The sequence below is a fragment of the Protobothrops mucrosquamatus genome, unplaced genomic scaffold (genome assembly GCF_001527695.2).
Source record: "Protobothrops mucrosquamatus isolate PMUCROS unplaced genomic scaffold, P.Mucros_1.0 scaffold3680, whole genome shotgun sequence".
Taxonomy (NCBI): domain Eukaryota; kingdom Metazoa; phylum Chordata; class Lepidosauria; order Squamata; family Viperidae; genus Protobothrops; species Protobothrops mucrosquamatus.
The window spans coordinates 58,314-80,153 of NW_015389637.1; the positions used below are offsets into that span (position 1 = coordinate 58,314).

At 37.7% G+C, this 21,840-nt stretch overlaps 1 protein-coding gene across 1 annotated transcript in view; it reads left to right on the forward strand.

Moving 5' to 3' along the window:
• RCSD1 (RCSD domain containing 1) overlaps nt 1–21,840 on the forward strand; it is a 31,453-nt gene that overhangs the window by 6,835 nt on the left and 2,778 nt on the right. The window contains exons 2-5 of the mRNA XM_015827420.1: nt 8,753–8,857; nt 9,028–9,117; nt 14,622–14,693; nt 20,920–21,117. Of these exons, the coding sequence (XP_015682906.1) occupies nt 8,753–8,857; nt 9,028–9,117; nt 14,622–14,693; nt 20,920–21,117 (465 nt within the window). The remainder of the gene's footprint in view (nt 1–8,752; nt 8,858–9,027; nt 9,118–14,621; nt 14,694–20,919; nt 21,118–21,840) is intronic.

Below are 21,840 nucleotides of genomic sequence, written 5' to 3' on the forward strand. Positions count from 1 at the left end.
TAATAAATAAGTAAATAAATAAATAGTGGTATTTACAATCCAGTTAAACTTGGCCCTCTTTTCCATCATCAAGAACCAACCATTTATTTATACGATGCCAAACTTTAGTGGATACTTTGGGCTCTTACTAAAGAAGGTACATTGGTTAGATGTGACCTGCTCATTGTAAGACAGCATACAACATTTTCCAATGTACTCTAAAAATATGAATAATCAAGTTCATCATTTCAGACAACCAAACAATAGTTGCCTAATAAGCAACACTTTCATGAACTTCTCAAAAATATCTTGGGACAATACAGGGTTCAAAAGGAAATAAATTAGCCCTGTTAAGGGTGGGTACTTTTTCTTTGGTTTTTGTGCTTTTAAGTCAATGTTGGCTCCTAGCAACTGTCTGAACAATTCCGTACAAATTTCTTGGCAAGATTTCAAAAGTGGTTTGCCATTGCCTCTTTCCTAGGAGCAAGAGAAAGAGTGATTGGCCCAAGGTCACCCAGCTAGTTTCACACTTAAGGTGGGATTAGAAGGTACGGTCTCCCAGTTTCTAGCCTGGTGCCTTAATCATCACATTATAACTTTGTTTTTTCATATATTCTACTTGCGTTTGAACTTACGGTAAGTTAAAATTGTTGTCCAATTGAAGCTTGACTCCTAGTAACTACATGGATACTGTACAATCATTGCCAACAGCAAGATGTGTTTTGCAATAGAATTTTATGATTTCCTGATCTAGTTTCCAGCCCTAGGATTCACTGATGGTCTCCCAAAGACTTACTTAACTTTCAAGTCCAGCTACCTGTTGACAACACTGTAACTTGCCAGTTTTCATTTGCCAATTCAAAAAGTAAAAAAAGATTCAGCCTTTTTAAGGCATTTTTTCTAAACATTAGCATTTAACACTTTACACTTTACTACTGAAACTCTTTGAGTGCCAAAGGTTAATGAATGCCACTTCCCCATTCCTCTTTAATTCCCTTTTGAATTTCAGTTGAAAATACAAGAAACCTCCCAAGAATGCTGTTCTGTCAGCTGATATCCTGGCATACTTATTCAATAAATATTCAGAGAACATTTTTCATATCACATCACCAACTATTGACAACAGCTCTTACTTCAGTTCTATTTAGAGATGCCAAAGTCTTCTAAACTTGCATCTTTCTACACGTGTCTGACAGTGATGTTTACGTAACTCAAAATATTTATCTTGGATCTTGGCTATCTTAAATGTCCGTGCAAAAATAATACTAATGCTGGCTGTTGCGTTGCCATTTAATAAATTTGATAAACTTATCCATATATCTGATACTCATGTTATTTATTGTTTCTGAATTTTTATTTTCAGATTTCAATCTTCTAATATTTAGAAAAATCGGCTTCTGACATTTATTTTTATTTCTTGTAACATTGCGGTGAACTTTGATTGAGGCAACTATATATTTATTGTGCTATGCAGCAGGTGCTGTACAACTAAGTTATGTCTTTTTGGCAGGGTGCCGATCAGGCTTTGTAACCATGATGACTTTCACATTGGCTACTGGGAAACATAGCTGTTGACTTCAACATAACTAGATTCTTTTTTCACTATGGAGCACTAGCCTTCTCCTCCTTTTCCTTCTTATTCATCCATCAACATTGTCTTCTTACTTATTCAGTAAACTGGAGGAACCCAAGCTTCAATCTTGTATGTTCTACTTTTCATTTCATTTGTAGGAGGTTCTGTTTGAAGGACATGCAAATATGAGTCAAAGTGGAGATTAACATGTGGCCGTTTGGGTCTAAACTAATTCTTCCTAGTCAACAATGTTGTGCAACATATGTTGCGGAGCTCAAGGCTGCACGTTTTAAGACAAAATTGACTTCTCTCCCTTCTGCTTATTCCTGCAAAAATGGGTGGTTGTAGATATTCTGTCTCTGTGTTCCTTTTACATCTCACTTCTGCAGACTCATGGGGGTGGAGCTATGCATTTAAAAACGGGAAAAGTGGCATAGGAAAAGAAAAACTTGTTGGTAATAAATGGAAAGATTTAAAAATGGCTACCAATTAAACACTGCCGGCATATTAGGGTGAGTCCAGGGCAGTAGCTCACCTGCCCAGTCATCCCATGCAAACAGAGTCATAATTTTTTTTTTAACACTAGTAGGCTGCATTGGATCTGGAATTAAATTATGTGAGGATGTGTTTTTGCTCTACTGCCTTAGTCTGGTGAAAATCTGTTTAAAAGTATTCTAGTGATAGGCAAAGAATATCCATCTGAAGTGACCTATAGTTTACTAATAAACCACAGTTGCTTCTAGGTCAGTGGTTCTCAACCTGTGGGTCGGGACCCCATTTGGGGTCGATCGACCATTTCACGGGGGTCGCCAAGCAAGGCTGTCCGCCATTTTTTTGTCCATTTTTTTTGTCTGCCATTTTTTTCCCCTTTTCCGGTGGGTGCCTTACCTCCCTTGGGCTGGGCCAGCTGGTGGTCGGCCTGCTCCGTCTCTGCCGCTTGCCAGCTACGCCTCTGCCGGCGCAGGGGGTGGAACCACGCATGCGCGGCGCTCCCGGGCAGGGAAAGTCCTCGACTTACGACCGGTTGGGTAGTCCTCGACTTACGACCGGTTTAGTCCTCGACTTACGACCGGTTTAGTCCTCGACGTACGACCGGTTGGGGTCACGGCATTAAAAAGGTTGAGAACCACTGTTCTAGGTTATATAAGAAATATTTAATTTGCCAGGAGAGGTACAATGGTACTGTTAGAGAAGTATTTTGTTGTAGCCAAATATATAGTTATTTGGAAATCTGTAATATTTGGAAATATATCTCCTCAAAATAACTCATTAAGGCAAATTATTACTAGGAAATATGAATAGGATTATAACCTTAATCTACATTTCCAGTAAACCCCGGTTTTTGATCATTTGTACTTTTCCCCCCCTTCCAAGGATATCAGGGGTCTGGACTGGCAAGTTCAAAACCTCCTAAGAGAAAGCAGGGGCAAATCTCAGATATAAGTGATTCTTTCTAGCCAAAACTGTTTTAGTTCTATGATTGTGCCTGGATAATTCTCTCTCCCAAACATCAACGATTCTACATATCTGAATTTATATTGTATGCAGTTTTCAAGAAGCCCCACAGCATATTACCTCTTCTAAACTAATCCGGATTTAGCCTTCACTCAAATGTATCCTCATGAGAAAAATTCTAACTGCGACTGGACATTTCTCCAGCCAAGTTCTATTTATGAATTTTAGTTGTCACAGGAACTCTTGGCATAGTGTAATGCTATTCTACCCAGTCAGGCAAAGAGGTCACAGAAACAAGGGGAGTAGAAATTCAAAGGAAAGCTTTTTCTGAACAAGAAATATTGTTAACTATTCAAATGGTTTAGATTGTTGTTGTTCAAATAAAAAAAGTGGTCAATTGTTTTTATCTTCGTGGCTTCCTGCAGTTCACAGATGTTTCCTGTAAATTGTTTGAGAGAAGCTGTGCAAGACAATCTTGCATTTGCTTTGTAGCCAGAGCAAATTTTGTCTCTCACAACATTGTGCTTTTCTTTCAGGTAGAAAATCCTCATACATTTATGTCCATATTAAAATAGCAGTTTTCATTTTCCCAATTTGGTTACTGCATTTCATTCCTACAAGAATTGCAAGCAAATAGTCCTACACTGCTCTTAGAAAATTTGATATATGAATTGCTAAAATCTCATGTCTAATATTAATATTGAAAGAAAACTATAACTTTCATTCATCCCTGGCAAATGGATTTATGGAATATTTTTGACTATGGAATGATTATGTTCCTATTAAGCCAGTAATTGCCCTTCAGCAAGAAAAAGGTGCCACTAGGCTTGCTTACCTACTCCCTCAGTCATTCCAAGAAGGCATTGATCCCTGTCACATATTGCCTTTCTATCCACTAAATCAAGATTGATTTTAACATAAACATTATCAATTTACAGATAATAGAAAATACAAACCTTTAGGTCACAACTATTACCAGCTTTAGGAGCAGAAATCTCAATGTTGTTACGATTAAGGTAAATGCCATCCATCCATACTGTTTCTTATTTCATCTCCTTCAAGAGAGAACTATATGGAACCACAGAAAGGTTCACTGCTCTTTAAATTTCAGATATTTACAGTTACTTCTTAAAGCCAGTAAAAGCTTATAGCAGATGTAAGGTCAATATAATTCTGCAGATTTTATTAGACTGCCCACTGCCTAATGTAGCAGAGCAAGAGGAGAAAATAAAGCAGGTTGCAAAAGGAAAAAAAAAAGGTTGCTCATTGGAAAAGGGAGACTAGTATAGCTAGAGCTGCAGCCATTTGTTTACTTATCTCTTAGCATGTGTTGTTTCTTGAGCAAGGGGCCTAGCTTGCTCCCATGCTCTCAATCAGAACAGACATTGTGGAATTTCCTTCTATGGAAATAATCAACAGGCCAAAACAAGCTTCACACACCCACTTCCTGAGTAATTTCTGCTGTGCTTGACTCCATACTTCAACTTGTGAAGAAAAAAGCAGTTTGAATAAAGGCTCTGATGATTCAGCCCCTTCCTTCTGCTCAGGGATGATCCTTTGATATACCATCAACTTTATTTGCTTCTTCCTTTTAGTTATTAGAGCACTTTTTTCTTTAAACTGAAACCATGTATTTGAGAACATTGACAACTTATCCTTTTTTTCTATTCCTTCAATTTTGGTAAAATATCTTACTTATTTTAGACAAATAATAGTCCTAAAAGGATCACCAAAAGTTTAGTTCTATTAAAGCCACAGTCTTCTGTCTATCATAAGAACAAGTTAATTTCTTAAGAGTATCTCCTGCCTGAAATCACAGATGCAACTGGATGAACCATTTCTTCTGTAATAGTAGTAACTGCTGCTGTTGTAAATTAAGTGTAAGAAGAACCATTTACTAGGATTATCAGCATGGGTGGACTTACAGTATGATGCTAATTGGTTGTTACAGCAGAGGATGAGCAGTTGTTTGTTCATCTCTAATATTAGGTATTATAGTACAATTATAATAATTTAAACCTATTCTGTATGGTGCTTAAGCTAGCTGTTTAAGCATCATTCCAGAAAAGAGACATGGATCACCAAAAAGAACAAAATTGTGCAGAATTGCATAATATTTCAAACTACACATGTACGGGTTTAGAAACATTGGCTGTAATTTAGATACATCTCACCATAGCGGGAACATTGCACCAAGAGTTCAGTCTGTCTTCTGGACACAAACAGCTGCAGTGCAGTTCAAATTCTCCTTAACATTTGTCTTCAACTGGATTTGAAATGGGAAAGTCTTCAAATGAAGAACATGTTCAGATGAAGGACATACTCAGTAGTTGTGACTTCTAGTGTCCTTTCTAGAACCATGGTCAGGGGTAGGCAACCTTGGCTCTTTTATGACTCGTGGACTTCAACTCCATGCTGGCTCAGGAATTCTGGGAGTTGAAGTCCACAAGTCCACGAGAGCCAAGGTTGCCTACCCCTGACCATGGTGAAGTAAGGCAGTGACGATTTGCAGTTATCATGGCAACTATAATGGAAACCTGCCATGAACAATGCAAGAGGGGAAGGCAATGCACAATGTATTTTCTGCAGTGTTGTGTCAACTCTTGGAGTGCTCAGAATACTGGAGCTCTCCCTTCTCTAACCAAAAATATGCCTTTACTTATAAATTGAGAAAATAGTATACAGTAGTCACTTAGATATTTTAAAAGAGATACCAAGTAAAATATAAAACTTTGTGTTTTACAGGCTTTCAAAACAACTTCTAACAAAAATATATAATTGCTCTAAACTTTTATTATATACACACAGAGTAATCTACAAAGTAAAAGAAACTACCAGAATATATTCATAAAAATATCTCTAAATAAAGTAATTAGTGCTATGATCAAAATAAAGGCAAATGTTTGCTAAACTGAAACTTTAAAAAATCAGATTACATTTTATACTACCTAAGGAGGACATAAAATTCTGCTCAAATATAGTTTTCAAAAAAAAGTCCATAGATTTGTCTGGATTATTCAGTATTATGATGTTTCTGTCAGGGAACAGAAAAATAATGCAAGAAAGGTGACCATCTTTCCATAAATATCATTCTGGGATTGTGATGCATACAATAAATATTTATGTGAATTGTCTGAATGCTATATTCAGACAATTCATATAAATATTTACTGTATGCATTGCAAACCCAGAATGACATTTAAGCCTGTACCCAAAATACATTCACTTAAGTTATATTTCAAATCAATACAGCCTTACCAAGTGGTGTGTCATACTCAGCAATTCATTATAAGTACTCCAACATTTTATTCATAGAAGATACTGTTATATAATGAACGAAATAGAAGTCTAGTTTCAGTCTTATTTGAATATTGCTTTTAAATGATATTGACAGCCTGATATCCTTGAAAATAAATAAATATAACAGTACCTTACTTCTCACATACAGTGTGGCATTCTGTCCATTCTCCTGACCACATGAGAGCTATTGTTACACCCTAATACTCCTTGGGTAGAAGACTGCATGTTTCTATGCAGAGTTTCTGTGCCCATTATGAGTCTCCTTATATTTATTTTAGCATGTGGAATTATCATACTCAGAAATCAACTTTATTTACACAGCCTTACTATTACATTACTGTAGTGTTATAGTAATGACAATGAATTTGTACTAGGATTTCACTCAATTTCTTTTTAGCTTCCTACAATGATGTTATTTTATTCTTCAGTTAGTCTGGAACATGTGTCAAAATGTTGTATTCCCCTCAATGGATGGAATTGCTACTATTTCCAAGTGACTCTGAAATAGCTTGGAAGACACCTTATATAATGCTAGAATGATGTATCAAAAGTATGCGCAGCATTGATCGAGGCAAATTATTTTATTGTTCCTGGAATACTATAATGGCTATTTGCTTTCCCAATTATTTAATTCTGCCTCGCTGAATTATTTGTGAACAAGGACAGAATGCTTGTTCTCCCCCCCACCCCCCCCCACACACACTTCTTTCCAAACCTTGTAAAGTCATATCTGATTTTTTTCAAACTGTGAAATTTGGGAATATAATCTATGCATCTGTAGCTGCCAGTCTTTTGCATGATCTAATCTAATCTTAGAATGTTTCCTGAGTCCAATGCAGTGAAGGACAAATCTTTTCTTATTCACTGAGAACAATATGTGCAGAAATAGATGTTAGGAGGGAAACAGAGCTTCCTTTAAAGAGAAATATTGGCAGGTGGAAGCTGTTTAACTCTTCTATGGCTTGCCAACAGTAGTGCAATCAAAGGAGGACATAAGGATGAAGGCTGTGGCTCCACTCAGCAAATGGAACTCTCTGAATGCAGCAATAAGTGGAGAAATAGATTTTATAATCAAAAGTGGCGAAATAAGTGAAGAAATACATTTTGTAATCAAAAGTGGAGAAATAAGTGAAGAAATATATTTTGTAGTAAAAAGAAAGTTGCCTCAATGTAGCTACTTATTTTAGTGGTCACAACCTAAAATTATTCAGTTATGCTGCAGTTTGTCTATTTTTTCCTGCACATAATTAATTTACTCTACAAAACAATTTAAACACTATTTAAATGAGTGGTGTCCTGGTATTCTGGTACTCTTAGCTTTTGGATTACTGATCAAAGAATACCATCGAACTGCTAGCATGATTAGAGTCATGGGACATCATGGGTAGAATTGTGGATTTAACTAGCAATCCTCCTACCTTCCCTTTCTATAATCTGATTCTAACTTGAAAGTATATTGGTTCCCCACCTATGTCCCAGTCTAATATTAACATATTACTGAGACTCTGTAGCCACCAACCTCACCCCAAAAGAGGGCTGTTCCTCTAAGCCAGTTCCCAGTCTGTGGATCAGCACCGGTCCGCAGCATGCCAGAAGCCTGGCCATGCGAACAAGCAAAGCAGGTAGAACATGAAACCACACACACTCTGGTCTGTGAAAAACCACTCTCCATGGAACAGGTCCCTGGAGCCCAAAAGGTTTGGGCCCACTGATCTAAGTTATCAATCTCACTTCTACTTTCTTCAGTTCTAGATTCCTATTCTTCTACCAACAAGAAGGGATTGTGTCACCTTTTTTCCCCACAGGTTTTTGTCTTCTTAGTCCTGTATGGGAGAGCAAGTACACTCCCTTCCACTAACTTCTATCAGTTGAAAGATGATCTTTATAATGATGATCTCCCAGCCACCGATTTCTTTTTCTCAACTTCTTCCTCTTTTCATACCTAAATCTCTTTTCATCTACCAGTATTCAACTCAGCTAAATGTCTCACCAATTCAAATACTCTTAAGTGTCTTCTTTGTTTCTTTTTCTAGCGTCTACTTTCAAATAAATCCATTTTCCCTCTAAAAACAATATCAACAGCAACAACAATGCTATTATCTTGCCACCCAATTTTAAAATTGAAACAATAATGGAATGAGCTAATAAGTAGATTTTTGAGGAAAGAGTTGTCAGGTAAAAAATGATATTTAAACCAATATTCATGCCAGTTCCATTCATACAAGATAATAGAAAAAATTTCCTAATATCGTTTATTATTCCCTAAAATAGTAAATGATTTGAATATATTATTTCTTAAAATGTTCAAGTACGGTAGTAAAACAAAACTTGAGACAATTTGATATCAGTAGGATTTTTCTTTTAACAATAAAAGTTTTAGTTTTCCCAACTTTCCCCCCTCTATTTCTTAGATTGAGAAACATTTCATTTCTGGTTTTCTTTCAGGACAAACCATCAGAGACCAAGATGATGGTGGAAAAGCCCACAACTCCATCTGTGGCCCAACTAGCAGGAAAATTTCAAGAGCAATCATCAGTTTCCGGAAAGGAGGTAGGGATAATGCAACTACAACGGGAAGTTCAATTTACACATCGGGGCAGCCCCCCCAACTTTGTGTATACTGTATATTCAGATTTGAGCATTCCTTAAAGAACCAATATTACCTATGTTCTTTTCATATCTATCTCTTTTCTCTTTCATAAGTTTTCCTTTGTTTTTAGATCCCAGCTCCTAAACCAGTACGCAGAAAGCCTCCTTGTTCTCTTCCCCTCCATACAAATAAGATGGAGCTAGGACAGAATGGTGAGCTAGTAAGTATCAATATTTTAATGAAACTGAATTGTACTTCTTTTATAAGACATGTTAATAAAAACTCTAAAACTGAAGTGCTGCAATTGCTGTAGAGTTTTTTGGAATGGTACACAGTAGTGATTTCCTTACATCATGGAACCTGATTCTATCTCACCAAGTTCTCCCAAAGCTGCTTTTTCAAGAGGCAACTGGTCTTTCTTGTGTCAATGGTCCTACCTTACCCCTGGCAAGAAAGACGCAGAGTCTATCAATTCACAGGCAGTATCACGTTTTACTGTGAGGAACCTTTGGCATGCAGGTCAAACGAACAGTGCTTCCCGTGCTTTCAACATCCGCACTGGGAGCAACCGTCTCCCAGCGCTGTATGTACACTCACGCACATCAAACCCCACTCCCACCCATCTAACCAGCATCCAGCATCATGCAGGAAGCTTCTTCAGCTCTGTCTGGATGGTGGAGAATGGCAGGATTTATATTTTTTGCAGATAGCTGGTCATTTGCATTTTTTTAGAGAGTCATTGAGGCCCCACTTGAAGGTTTATCTGTGTCATCAGGGTCATCTTTTCAACTGCTGAAAAGACTGTGTTGTAGCCTGGAGATAGATGATGTCATATCCCTCCCCCTCTGTTGAGAGATGGCTGTACAGTTTGGGATTTGATGAAGGCCCACTAGGGATAGCTACATGTTCTGAGGGCTTCCTTGATGTGTTTTAATTTTTTTTCTTTCCCATATTTGCTGTTAGGCAGGTCTTCAACTCGGTGGTGAAGGGTTCTGATAACTCCCATTTTGTGCTCCAGTAAGTGGTGAGAATCAAAATGTAAATATTGATCTGTGCGAGTTTTCTGTAAACTTCAATGTTAAGGCTTCTGTCTTCTGTAATGTCCAGGAAGGCTAGACTATTTTCCTTAATATCTTCCCTCGTGAATTTGATGTATCTGTCCACAGAGTTGATATGTTTGGTGAACACTTCCACTTCCTGTGTTTAGATCTTGACCCAAGTATTGTCCACTGGGTGGAGTTCCTTTGAAGGAGTTTAGGGCTTTGGTTTCTACCTCTTCCATGTAGAGATTGGCCACAATGGGGGACACAGGTGAACCCATGGCACAGCCGTGTTTTTGTCTGTAGAAACCTTCATTGTATTTAAAATAGGTAGTGGTCAGGCAGAGGTCCAGCATGGCACATATGTGGCCTGAGGTTGGTTATGTCACCTAAAGTGCTGTCTTGTAGCAGTCGTTTCTCCACTACTGTGACAGCTTCAGTTGTTGGAATGCAGGTGAAGAGGGAAGTCACATCAAAGGAAACCATGGTCTCATCTGAGTCCAGTTTTAGTTTTCAAACCTTGCTGGCAAAGTCCTGTGAACTGTTGATTTGATAGGTGGTGTTGCCAACTAGAGGAGCTAATAAGGTGGTTAGATGTTTTGCAATGCTGTAGGTGACAGAGTTAATGCTGCTGACAATTGGTCTGAGTGGAATTCCCTCTCTGTGGTTTTTGGGGAGTCCATATATGCATGGTGTGGCTTCCCCTGAGTAAAGATGGTAGTATTGTGGCTTGTTGATGGCATTGTCCTTCAGTAGTTGTTGCAAGAAATCAACGACCTTTTACTTGTAACTGCTGGTGGGATCTCTTCATACATGGCAGTGTCCTTCAGAAGACTGTTCACTTTGGCCTTGTAGTCACCTGTGTTCAGGATGACTGTGCATCTTCCTTTATCAGCTGGCAGGATGGTGATGTTTGGGTCTCTTCCTAGGGATATCACTGCTATCCTTTCTTGAATTATAAGGTGGGAAGGGGGAGTTTTGGCACTGGCGAGGGCTGCAAATGCCTTCATCCGTACTTGTTCTGCCTCTGGTTCTGCCAGTTTATTGTTCCTGATGGCTGACTCTGTGGCTGTGAAGAGCTACAATTGGTAACTGTTCTGGTGTTACTGCAAAATTCAGTCCTTTGGCTAAAACATTATTTTCTGTTCGGGTAAGCTCTCTGTCAGACAGATTTCTCACCCATCGGTCAGTTTTCTGAGACATGTCACTTTCCATCTGGGTTGGTTCTTCTGTTTTGTGTGTTTTTTTTCTGCCTAAGCTGTAGGGTAGAAAAATTGCCTAAGCTGTAGGGTAGAAAAATTGCTCTTGCTGTGTCGTGCTAGTTGTGTTTCTTTGTAAATTCTGTGATCTGTTCCAATACTTCTGTTGGTAGAAGTGATTTCAGCTCTTGGAGTTTGTGTTCCACTCTGTCTTTCAAAATCTCAATTGTAAAATTAATCTGTCTTATTCTTTCATTGAGAATTTGGAGCTGTGCTATCTGCAGGATGTTTTCTGCCCTGTGTCCCTTCACTGTTGAACACAGGCGCAGGCTGTTGAGGATGAGTCTGTGTTACCTGCATCTCAAATTGAAGCGCAAATGGTTCCTGTAGTCTGCAATTTTTTGGGAAATCTATTCATAGTCCAGCATCATTTGAAGGGTGTTCATCCCAAAGTGCATAGCTAAAGGTCCTTGGAGATTCTCAGTCATCCAGATCATGGTTGTCCCAAAGGTGCTTTTTCAAGAGGCAACTGGACTCTCTTGTTTGTCTTTGAAGATGTTTTGCTTCTCATCCAAAAAGATTCTTCAACTCTGAAGAAAGACTTTTTTAAAAGGCATTTAAAAGACAAAGGCCACTCTTTTGAAGACAACAAAGTCCACATTTTGGACAGAGAGAACCACTGGTTTGAAAGAGGGATCAAAGAGGTCATCTATGTCAAAATTAAATAGCCCTCTCTCAATAGAGGGGGAAGGATAGGACAACAGCTATCTCCAGGCTACAACACAGTCCTTTCAGCAGTTCCAACAAGGCTCCAACCCATTTGCACACTCAGGTAACCCTGAGGACACAGATAAATCTCCAAGTGGCCTCAACAACTCATTAAAAGAATGCAAATGACCAGCTTTCTGCAAGGAATATAAATCCTTCCATTCCCCACCATCCAGTCAGAACTGAAGAAGCTTCTTGGATGAGAAGTGAAACATCTTCAAAGAAAAACAAGGAAAAACAAAGAAAAACCAGTTGCCTCTTGAAAAAGCACCTTTGGGACAATCACAGCCTGGATGACTGAGAATCTCCATAGACAATCACCAAGTTCTGTTACTACAGAGTTCTTGCTTGCCTCCTGATGTGAAACATCTGTCAACTAAGTTGTATAAATACACCGGCATGTTACTAAAAGAAACCACCCTATTGGTTATCATGTCCCAGGAAGAATTGGGCTTCCAGCAGATGCATAATCCATGTAGACAAAAGCAGGCATATTTATCATTTGCCATATATGTCTATTAGATTGATCGTATATTGTTACTACTAAAATTAACATCAGTCTTTTTAGATAATTTTACATGTTTCTAGTTGAAGATCAACACGGATGTAGAATCCAAAAGCAAATATCTCCAAAATATAGCTTATATCTTCCCAAACAAGGCAGGTATGAGTACATAGATATTTTTTAAAAAATTAACATTGAATCATTGGAGTAAGATAATTTGATAGTAGGACAGACAAGATGAAAGCACTGATTTCCCATGAAATAGATAATGTCTATGTGGCTGATAGGAAGAGTTGAAACAAATAGAGGGTAGAAGTAATGACAAAAATAAGCAGATATTTCTTACAGATATCTAAATTTGTCAAGAGTTAGTCCAATTAATTCCAGGACTTCAGGGCTCACATGTCTGCTTCTTATTCCACATATACAATATATATTCATTATAATGTTCCCTTTCAAGGTAAACAAGGTAGTTTTACATTCTTTCTTCATACATTTCCTTTTTGGGATTAATAATAGTCTTCCAATTGCCACGTGCAGATACAGTCTTCACGCATACATTAAAAAGTTACATAGCCATAGTAGCCTTAAATTTAACATTTCTCCACTTGCATCATTTACTTCCTATCATTTACATCTTATCATTTTCAGTACTCTCAGTTCATCTCTTACTTGCTTTTTATCCAATTTTTATTAAATGGCAACAATTATACTGCCCACTTCAATTTCATTTTTGATATGCAATCTTCTAAAACATTCTTTATAACATTTCTTCATTTCAAATCACCTCAAATCATATGACATATATTTTTTAATAATATCCAATCTCCTGGTGACTCCTTGTTTAGCCCTTTCTACGTCCGCTTCCATTAATTATGCTGGGAGATTAATCTAGTTTCTAGTAGATTACTTGAACAACTGCATTACACTGTACTAAAAGATGTATTAAAAGCTATAAATCTATGGCAGCGGTGTCAGTGATGGCTTAGAACAGTGGTTCTCAACCTTTTTAATGCGACCCCCAACCGGTCGTAAGTCGAGGACTAAACTGGTCATAAGTCGAGGACTAAACCAGTCGTAAGTCGAGGACTAAACCGGTCGTAAGTCGAGAACTACCCAACCGGTCGTAATTCGAGGACTTTCCCTGCCCGGGAGCATGGTTCTGCCCCCTGCGCATGCGTGGTTCTGCCCTCTGCGCCGGTCAAGGTGTAGCTGGCAAGCGGCAGAGACGGAGCAGGCCGACCACCAGCTGGCCCAGCCCAAGGGAGGTAAGGCACCCGCCGGAAAAGGGGAAAAAATGGCGGACAGCCTTGCTTGGTGACCCCCGTGAAATGGTCGATCGACCCCAAATGGGGTCGCGACCCATGGGTTGAGAACCGCTGGCTTAGAACCAATCTAGGTATTCTCCAAATGTGTGGATATCAATTTCCAGAAAGCACAAGCCTCCCTTGGCCAGTGCTGAGAAACATATGAGTTGCAATCTAGACATCCGAAGAATGCTATAATTGGAGAAGATTGTTGTGATTTAAGTAGTACATTTCTATTCAGTGACCCTGCCATCTGAATAACATTATACCTCTCCACAGTGGCAGCACTAGCAACATCCAGATGTTGCGTTACAAGTTATAGTCAAGGAGTAATCTCTGCATTGCTATTTGTTTATTTTATCAATTCACAGAGATCACTCAACTCAAAGGACTCTGGAGGCCCAAAGACTGACATAAAAAGAAATCCCCCCCTCCAAAAGGAGCTCAACCATCAACCATTTCCCAGGTCTCATTTCATCCCAGATAGAAAGCCAATAAAAATTGGAGAAGGGCGACCTAGCAATGGTGGCAATAGGAATTCCCATCCTCTTAGATTAGTTGCTTCTCTAATTTCTGAATCCCTTCAATTTATCTCCAGTGTGACGTCAGAATGTCTAGCATGAATATGACAGTACCGGCCCTGATAAGACCCTACAAACCTGTCTATTGTATCATTTATTATGACTATATTTATATCTAATTCATGTACATCTTTCTTTTGTGGAATATAGTCCTTCCCAAGGAGGGCTCCTTAGAAATACGCCATATTGTTAACAAGCTTTTTCCTAAAGACTTTTTGCATTTAATAATAAAGAAAATGTAATAATTAAACACCAAAGATTTTTTAGAAAGTAACAAAAGGTGTCTCTTTCAACCAACTCAGTTTCTTACTTTTCTTTTTACAGAAACCATCCTCAAATGCTTCTCGGCCTATAAGGATAAGGCCCAAAAGTTCTCCTCTCATTGAAAAAATGCAGGTAAGATCTGATTGCATTATTGCTCTTCTCTTGGTGTTTTTAAGACATTGGTAGTTAAAACATTTGGAACTTCTAGTTGCTGATGTTGTCCTGCGGGCAAAACAAATCCAAAGCTGCAAAGACAGACCTATAGTGACACTATGGAATGTCAGAAGCATGAATACAGGAAAGCTCAACAACACAATGAAAATGAAACACATTGTCTACACATTGACATCTTGGGCATCACTTCATTCACATGGGAGTGAAATTAGATACCTTCTTTCAGAATATCATAATGTTTACTGCTACTCGGGATAAAAAAAAATCCACAGTGCTTGGATACAATACAGAGAAATACAGAGTAATATCAATTAAATTTTATGGACAGCCCTTTAATATGATGATTATTCAAGTTTAGCTCCAACTACTGATGCAGAAGAGAGGATTGTTGAGTTTTATGGTTAAATTCAATCTGAAATTATCAGAATATGCAAGTAAGATGTCCTGCTTGTAGTTGGAATGCAAAAGCTGGAAAAGCAAGAAGCAAAAATGTAGTTGGGCTATATAAAATTAAATAGGAGGGCAATTTACCAGTTTCTCAACTTTTTCTTTTGATGTTTATATAAATGGGTGTAACTAGGTGGAGTACACAATAATCGTATTGATTATATTATTGGTTTAAAAAGGTGGAAGTGCTCCATTACAACAACAAAAATATGGCTATGTGCTGACAGTGAAAAATATTACAAATTGCTCATTTTAAACTTTCAAGTAAATCTAAAGTGGAAGACCAAAGCCAATAAGTTTCCATAATAAGATTTTCAATATATACCATCATTTTCATTTAGAACCACTTTGAGGCCTTGAACTCTATAGATAGGGAACTATAAGAAGGAGGAATGAGGCATGAAATTAAAGTGTTACAGTAAGGATGAATGTAAAAAAAGACTGCCAAAGCAAACTGGATTTCAAATCAAATAGTGGATATTGCCAAAAGGAGAAGAAAAGGGAAAGCCAAGAAAGACAAAGTTCTTAGGAAGAAAGTTAAGTAATTTCACAGATTTGTTAAGTAGCAGTATTAGAATGATATCCATAAAGACATCAAAGAGAGAAATAAACTCAGAAAAACAAACAAGGTCTTCCAAAGATTTCCAAACTCAGAAAAAGGCTCCAACTTTGAACTGATTTACTAAAGGATGCCAGTCAAGATGGAAGGAGTATATTGAAATTCTATGCAGTAGAAATGCCAATGTCCAACATGATGAAATGACTAGCTACAAGTCATTGGAAAAGACTGTATATTCTCTCCCTGCATTTGTTCAGCTATGTTCAACTAGATTGGAAGGAGATGAACACAGTTTTAAAAGTGGAGTAAGAATCATCAATAACTGCTCAAGACTGATGACCCTGTTATAATAGATGAAAATTCAAATGGTCTACAACCAATTCTCTGTTGCATTTAAAAGCCTATCGTTAACTGCAATGGTGAAAAGTTAACATGCCAGCAATTTTGAAAACCAGGATTTGTTTCATTAGTTAGAATCATGGGTGCATGTTAGTATTATTAGAAGTGTCAGATGGGGAGGGGCAAAAAACCAAAATGGTCAGCATGACTAGCTGATTGAAGCCGCAAAGGGATGGAGCTTCAAAGTCCCAAGGGCATCCCTTTGGGGCTTCAATCAGCTAGTCATGGGTTTGGGGGGGGGTTCCTCTCCCCTCTGACATTTCTAAGAATAATTGATTGATTGCCCAGTCCTGCTTGCCAAGTTGGCTTCTTGCTCCCTATCTGGCAGATGCCCTGATGGCTGAAGTTGAGAAGTGGTGAGATGCTAAACAAGTGATACAAATAGGTAGTAGGAAGAGGGTACTAAAGATTGTCTAGGGGCAGAAGGAAAGAGAAACTGAGCAGCAAGAAAAAATCCCCTCATCCCCCACTGCACACAAAGAGAAAATAAAATAAATTGTTAATGTCCTATCCCATCCATAAGTTCTGTATTTTTTTCCTATGATCATTATAGATTATTGGATGGAAACTAATCAAGGAGAGAAGCAACCTAGAACTAAGGAGAAAATTCCTAACAGTGAGAACAATCACCCAGTGGAACCTTCAGAAGTTGTGGGTGCCGCAACACTGGAGGCTTTTAAGAAGAGACTGGAAAGCCATTTGTCAGAAATAGTATAGGTCTCCTGCGTGAGCAGGGGGTTGGACTAGATTACCTCCAAGGTCCCTTCCAACTCTATTACTGTCATGGTATGCTGTTACAATTTATATTAGAATTATCTCACAATTCTGGAAATAGAGAATTTAAGAGTAGTTTCTATCTAGACAATCATGAATATAGAGAATTAAAACTGCTGATATTATGGCCATATTCACCCTTTCTTTGATATCAAGTCACTGTTGATATATTTTCTTGGCTGAGATGCTAGAAAATCTATAAGGTTTGAGCCACACACAAGAATAATGTCTATATTCAAATGTTTTGGAAAGGCAGCTATTCTCCACCTTTGCTCTTCCCCAAATTATTTGTTGACATTGTCACCACTAGATACCTTGGTTAGTGAAATACATATCTTAAGCACAAGAGCTCCCTCTTGTGATTACAGTATTATCAGCAGTGATTTCTGAAAGGACTGAAAGGTTTGCTTTTTGCTCTACCATCTAATGGTAGTCTAGTCAATTCCACTTTTTATTACCTTGTCCTAGAAACTCATGAGAGACTTATTAAATGCCTGGCTCAACTCAGAGTTAACCTGTGAACAATTAAACTGGTCATTCCATTAAAAAAAATCATGGCTTTACATGACTTGTTCCTGATAAACACATGTTGGCATTATTCTTTAAAATAAATCAGGGGTGTCAAACTACTGGCCCCCAGGCTGGATGTATCATGCCGAAACCGCACCCACCCCATTGCCGGCAACGGCAAAAAAAAAGTTGCGATATGTCAGGACATGTCATTTGACGTTGCGAGTTTGACACCTCTGCTCTAAATGCTCACAAGCCAACTGTTTGATAATGTGTTTCAGAGGTTTGCCTGGGTCTTTTTGACTCTCATATAAAGATATAAAAGACATTCATCTTTTTTAAGTCCTCTGTTTGTCCTCCATAATGTCAAGGATTTACAGTTGAAGCTCCAAAATAATACCTACAAGATCCTTCAACACTCTTGGATGTAATTAGTCTGGGTCCTGGAAAGTTAAACTTATTCATTATAATCAGGTGGCTATTTTTGTAAACTGACTACAAGCCATTTTGTCTGTTAGTTGTCCTACTTAGATCCATTTACACATAGTTCTCCTTTGTACAGAAAATTGAAGTAAAATCCAAAATTTGTTACTATTCTACCAATTTCCCCAAGCAGTAGCTCCTCTTCTTCCCCTTTCTTCATTTTTCTTGGCAAAATAATTTTTAGTATCCCTTGCAAACCTAAGTTCCTTTTGGACTTTCTTTACACAGATAATAACTGCTTACTGGATGCCTGTTTAGCTATCATATCCCAATTGACATTTTGTAAACATATCCTTTTTAACTCTCAGCTCCATCAAAATTCATTATGCATTCACAATTATTTCTTAAACTATCCCCTATTTTTTTTTCTCATCTTAGAATGGTGTTGTCTGTATTTCCAGTATCTTATTTTTTAGAAGTTCCTAACTCTCCTGCAAAATCTAAAACAGCAGGCTAAGGATAGATCATCATGAGAAGATGTAGTTGCTAAGACTCAACAATAATTTGATGTTACATAATCACTCAATCAATTCTCCTGTATTCTCTTTGACTTGGAAAAGTTTATTAAAGCACTTGGAAAAGTTTATTAAAACTGGATATTCTAAAATCTGAAATGCATATACAGTTCTTGTGAGATGCAAAAACCTTTTGCAGAAATTGTTTATCTTGGAAATACAACCAATTATCTCGTAATCCAAATAGTTCCTATTGGATCATCTGTGTTGTTAGTTGTTCTTTCTCGTATTCTTCCATCTTCCCAAGTCATATCCTTCAACAGGAAGGAGTGAAAAAATACCATCTGGACCCCGGCTTTTTCACTTTCCTGTCCAACTCTTCATAATCCTTTGCTGCCCCTCCATTGCATGTTTAACTGGGTAATTTGTTCCCACGTAAATCAACAGAAAAGGAATGTGTCAACAGGTGTTCAGTCTTCTAAAACTTTTCATCACACCCTAAATGTGTGTGCTAGGAAGGCAGCATGTTTTTCTTGGTGCATTATTCAGCCAACAGATTGTGCCTTCTCAGCAAGGAGTCTCTAATCACTACCCCCACTACTCCCCGTTCTTCAAGACAGAGGCTAGATGTTGAGACTCTAGAAAGAGTACAGAAAAGAGCAACAAAGATGATTAGGGGACTGGAGGCTAAAGCATATAAGGAAAGGCTGCTGGAATTGGGTATGTCTAGTTTAATGAAGAGAAGGATGAGGGGGGACATGATAGCAGTATTCCAATATCTCAGGGGCTGCCAGAGAGAAGAGGGAGTCAAGCTATTTTCCAAAGCGCCTGAGGGCAGGACAAGAAGCAACAGATGGAAACTAATCAAGGAGAGAAGCAACCTAGAACTAAGGAAAAACTTCCTGACAGTTAGAACAATTAACCAGTGGAACAACCTGCCTCCAGAAGCGGTGAATGCTCCAACACTGGAGGTTTTTAAAAAGAGACTGGACAGCCATTTGTCTGAAATGGTATAGGGTTTCCTGCCTGAGCAGGGGGTTGGACTAGATGACCTCCAAGGTCCCTTCTAACTTTACTATTACTATTATTATTATTATTATTATTATTATTATTATTAATAATAATAATAATAATAATAATAATAATAATAATAATAATAATAATAATAACCTTCCCTTTGGACAGACAATATTGTCGTCTTCCTTGGTCTCTGAGGTTTGGCTGCTGCTGCTCCAACAATATGAACAGGGACAAAGATTATGGAATTGCAATTTATTCTGAAACTCAAGAGAATAAGAACTCTTTTTTTATATAGGTTTGGATGTTTGCGTCATGTTCCTCCATTTCTCTAGCCTCTTTATCTGCTCTTGTCTTATATTTCAGGAGGCTTCTTGGTAACACTAACTATGTACAAGTGCTTCTCATCTCTGCTCCAAGAATGTTGAGGGTTCTCCCATCATAATTTGTTATTAATTTGGGGGTGAAAGAGGGTTACTGTCTTGTGTGTGGATATTATAGTTTTTACCTCACAACTGTGTTTGGTCAATAACTATAGAAGAGGAGTCCATCACAATGTTACATCAGATTGCCATATCCCGTGAACTATTGGCTCTTCCCTTCTAGACCTATTCAATCAATTATATCTCTATCCTCAAGTTGCTGCCCCCACTCTTAAGTTCCACCTAGGCTTGCATTCAAAAGAGGACATTGTGAAACAGCTTCCTTTTTTATAAGGCTCACACAGCTGTTTTGAAAGCTACTCTCTGTTGTCTGGATATGGGACAATATATGTGCTGTGTAAATGTGCTTTAGGACGCATCTCTTTAGGATGTTTTGAATAGTCTTATATCCAGTGTTCTTGGCTGCTCAGAACCCTGGTTTAGGTTTTCTTTGGTTTTTGTGTATGTCATTTTATTTACTAGGGGAGAGGGTTGTCCTTCCATAATTGAATATCTGATAATACCCTTCAGCCCATCTCCACCACTAATTATTTCCTATCCTTTAATAGGAAACTACAGAGGGTCTCCAATAATTCCTTAGCAATTCAGACATAAAAGATAATAATAATATCTTAACTCCATAGACTACATCTTTTTTCTTCCACTTCCCCCTTTCCTATTTTTTTTTTGTCCCACAAAGTTGGATACTATTTTATATTTTCTACAGAGCCTTTGCTGAAATATTTTTGGCTCTTATTTTTTAAAAATTTGCTTATTTTATTCAGGAAGTAAACATGATTAATCCCTCCCCACAAAATAAAGCTGATACCAGTTTTGAAGTTCCATGCTCATCTTTGAATATATTTTTTTATTTCTTAATGAATGCTGGCAGAGGTGCTACAATTATTCCAGAAAAAAAGATATACAGTACAGTATGTCATTCCTTGGCAGATATCCTTATTAAGCATTTAGGAATCTCACTGTTTCGCTCATATTAAGTGTGCTCCATAAACCAATTGACTTCAACAATACATAAAATGACTAAAATTAAGACAAAATTTCAAATATTGAGAAGAAAGTGAAAATACTTATTTATGATTCACTCATTTTCTTTACAGGCCAATTTGGCATTTGTTCCAACGTCTATGCTGCCAGGAGCTTCTCCTAAAAGCCCTGGACTGAAGGCAATGATGTCTCCCTTTAACAGTGCACCAGTCACCCCTGTCAGCCCACACACTCATTCAAGTAGTCCTGATGAATGTCCAGTTAGTTTTGATCAACCACCAGAAGGCACTCATCTTCAGTTTTATAATAAGGTAAGGTATAGACTGGTCACCATAATATTGGCAATTTAAAGATGAAAAAAGGAAAGGAAGAAGTCAAGGGGGCTGGAGGTGTCTCAAGATGTAGTACCATCAAAACATGAATATGAAGTAAAATGAGTCAATGAACAGCTGTAGCAGTTTTCAAACAGATAACAAAGAGTTTTGACCAAGTAACAGTTAACTAATTGGAGTAAATGAGTCTTTATTTTTAAAGAAAAAATTGAAGTTCATTTGACTGGAATATTAATTTAATTTGTTAAATTTTATAATAGTAATAAATACATTGCATAGTTTTGATCTTTTAAAAAAGTATTCTTGAAGTGCATATGATGTTTCTAGTATAAAGTAGCTTCCTGAATTCTGTCCTGGGAACCGTTTTAAGAAGAGGAAATGTTAGAATATCATTTTTTTTAATTGTTAGGCAAATGACAGCCAGATAGAACAACATTCCTTATATTTGAATATGTGGAATTCCCATATAGCTTAATGTACATATGATTGTGAGACTGAAATTTCTTTGAAATTTCCTTTAACTTGCTATCATTACATGAATCAGTATATGCTTGCAACACTGACAGATTTTTCTTTCTTCTTCTGTTCACCTTGCTTCCTAACTCCTATTGCTAGCTTTCCAGCTTTGCTTGGGGCTATTTTCAGATGATGTAATTTCTTACAACAAAAACCACATTGGCCAAAGTACTTGTAACATGCTAG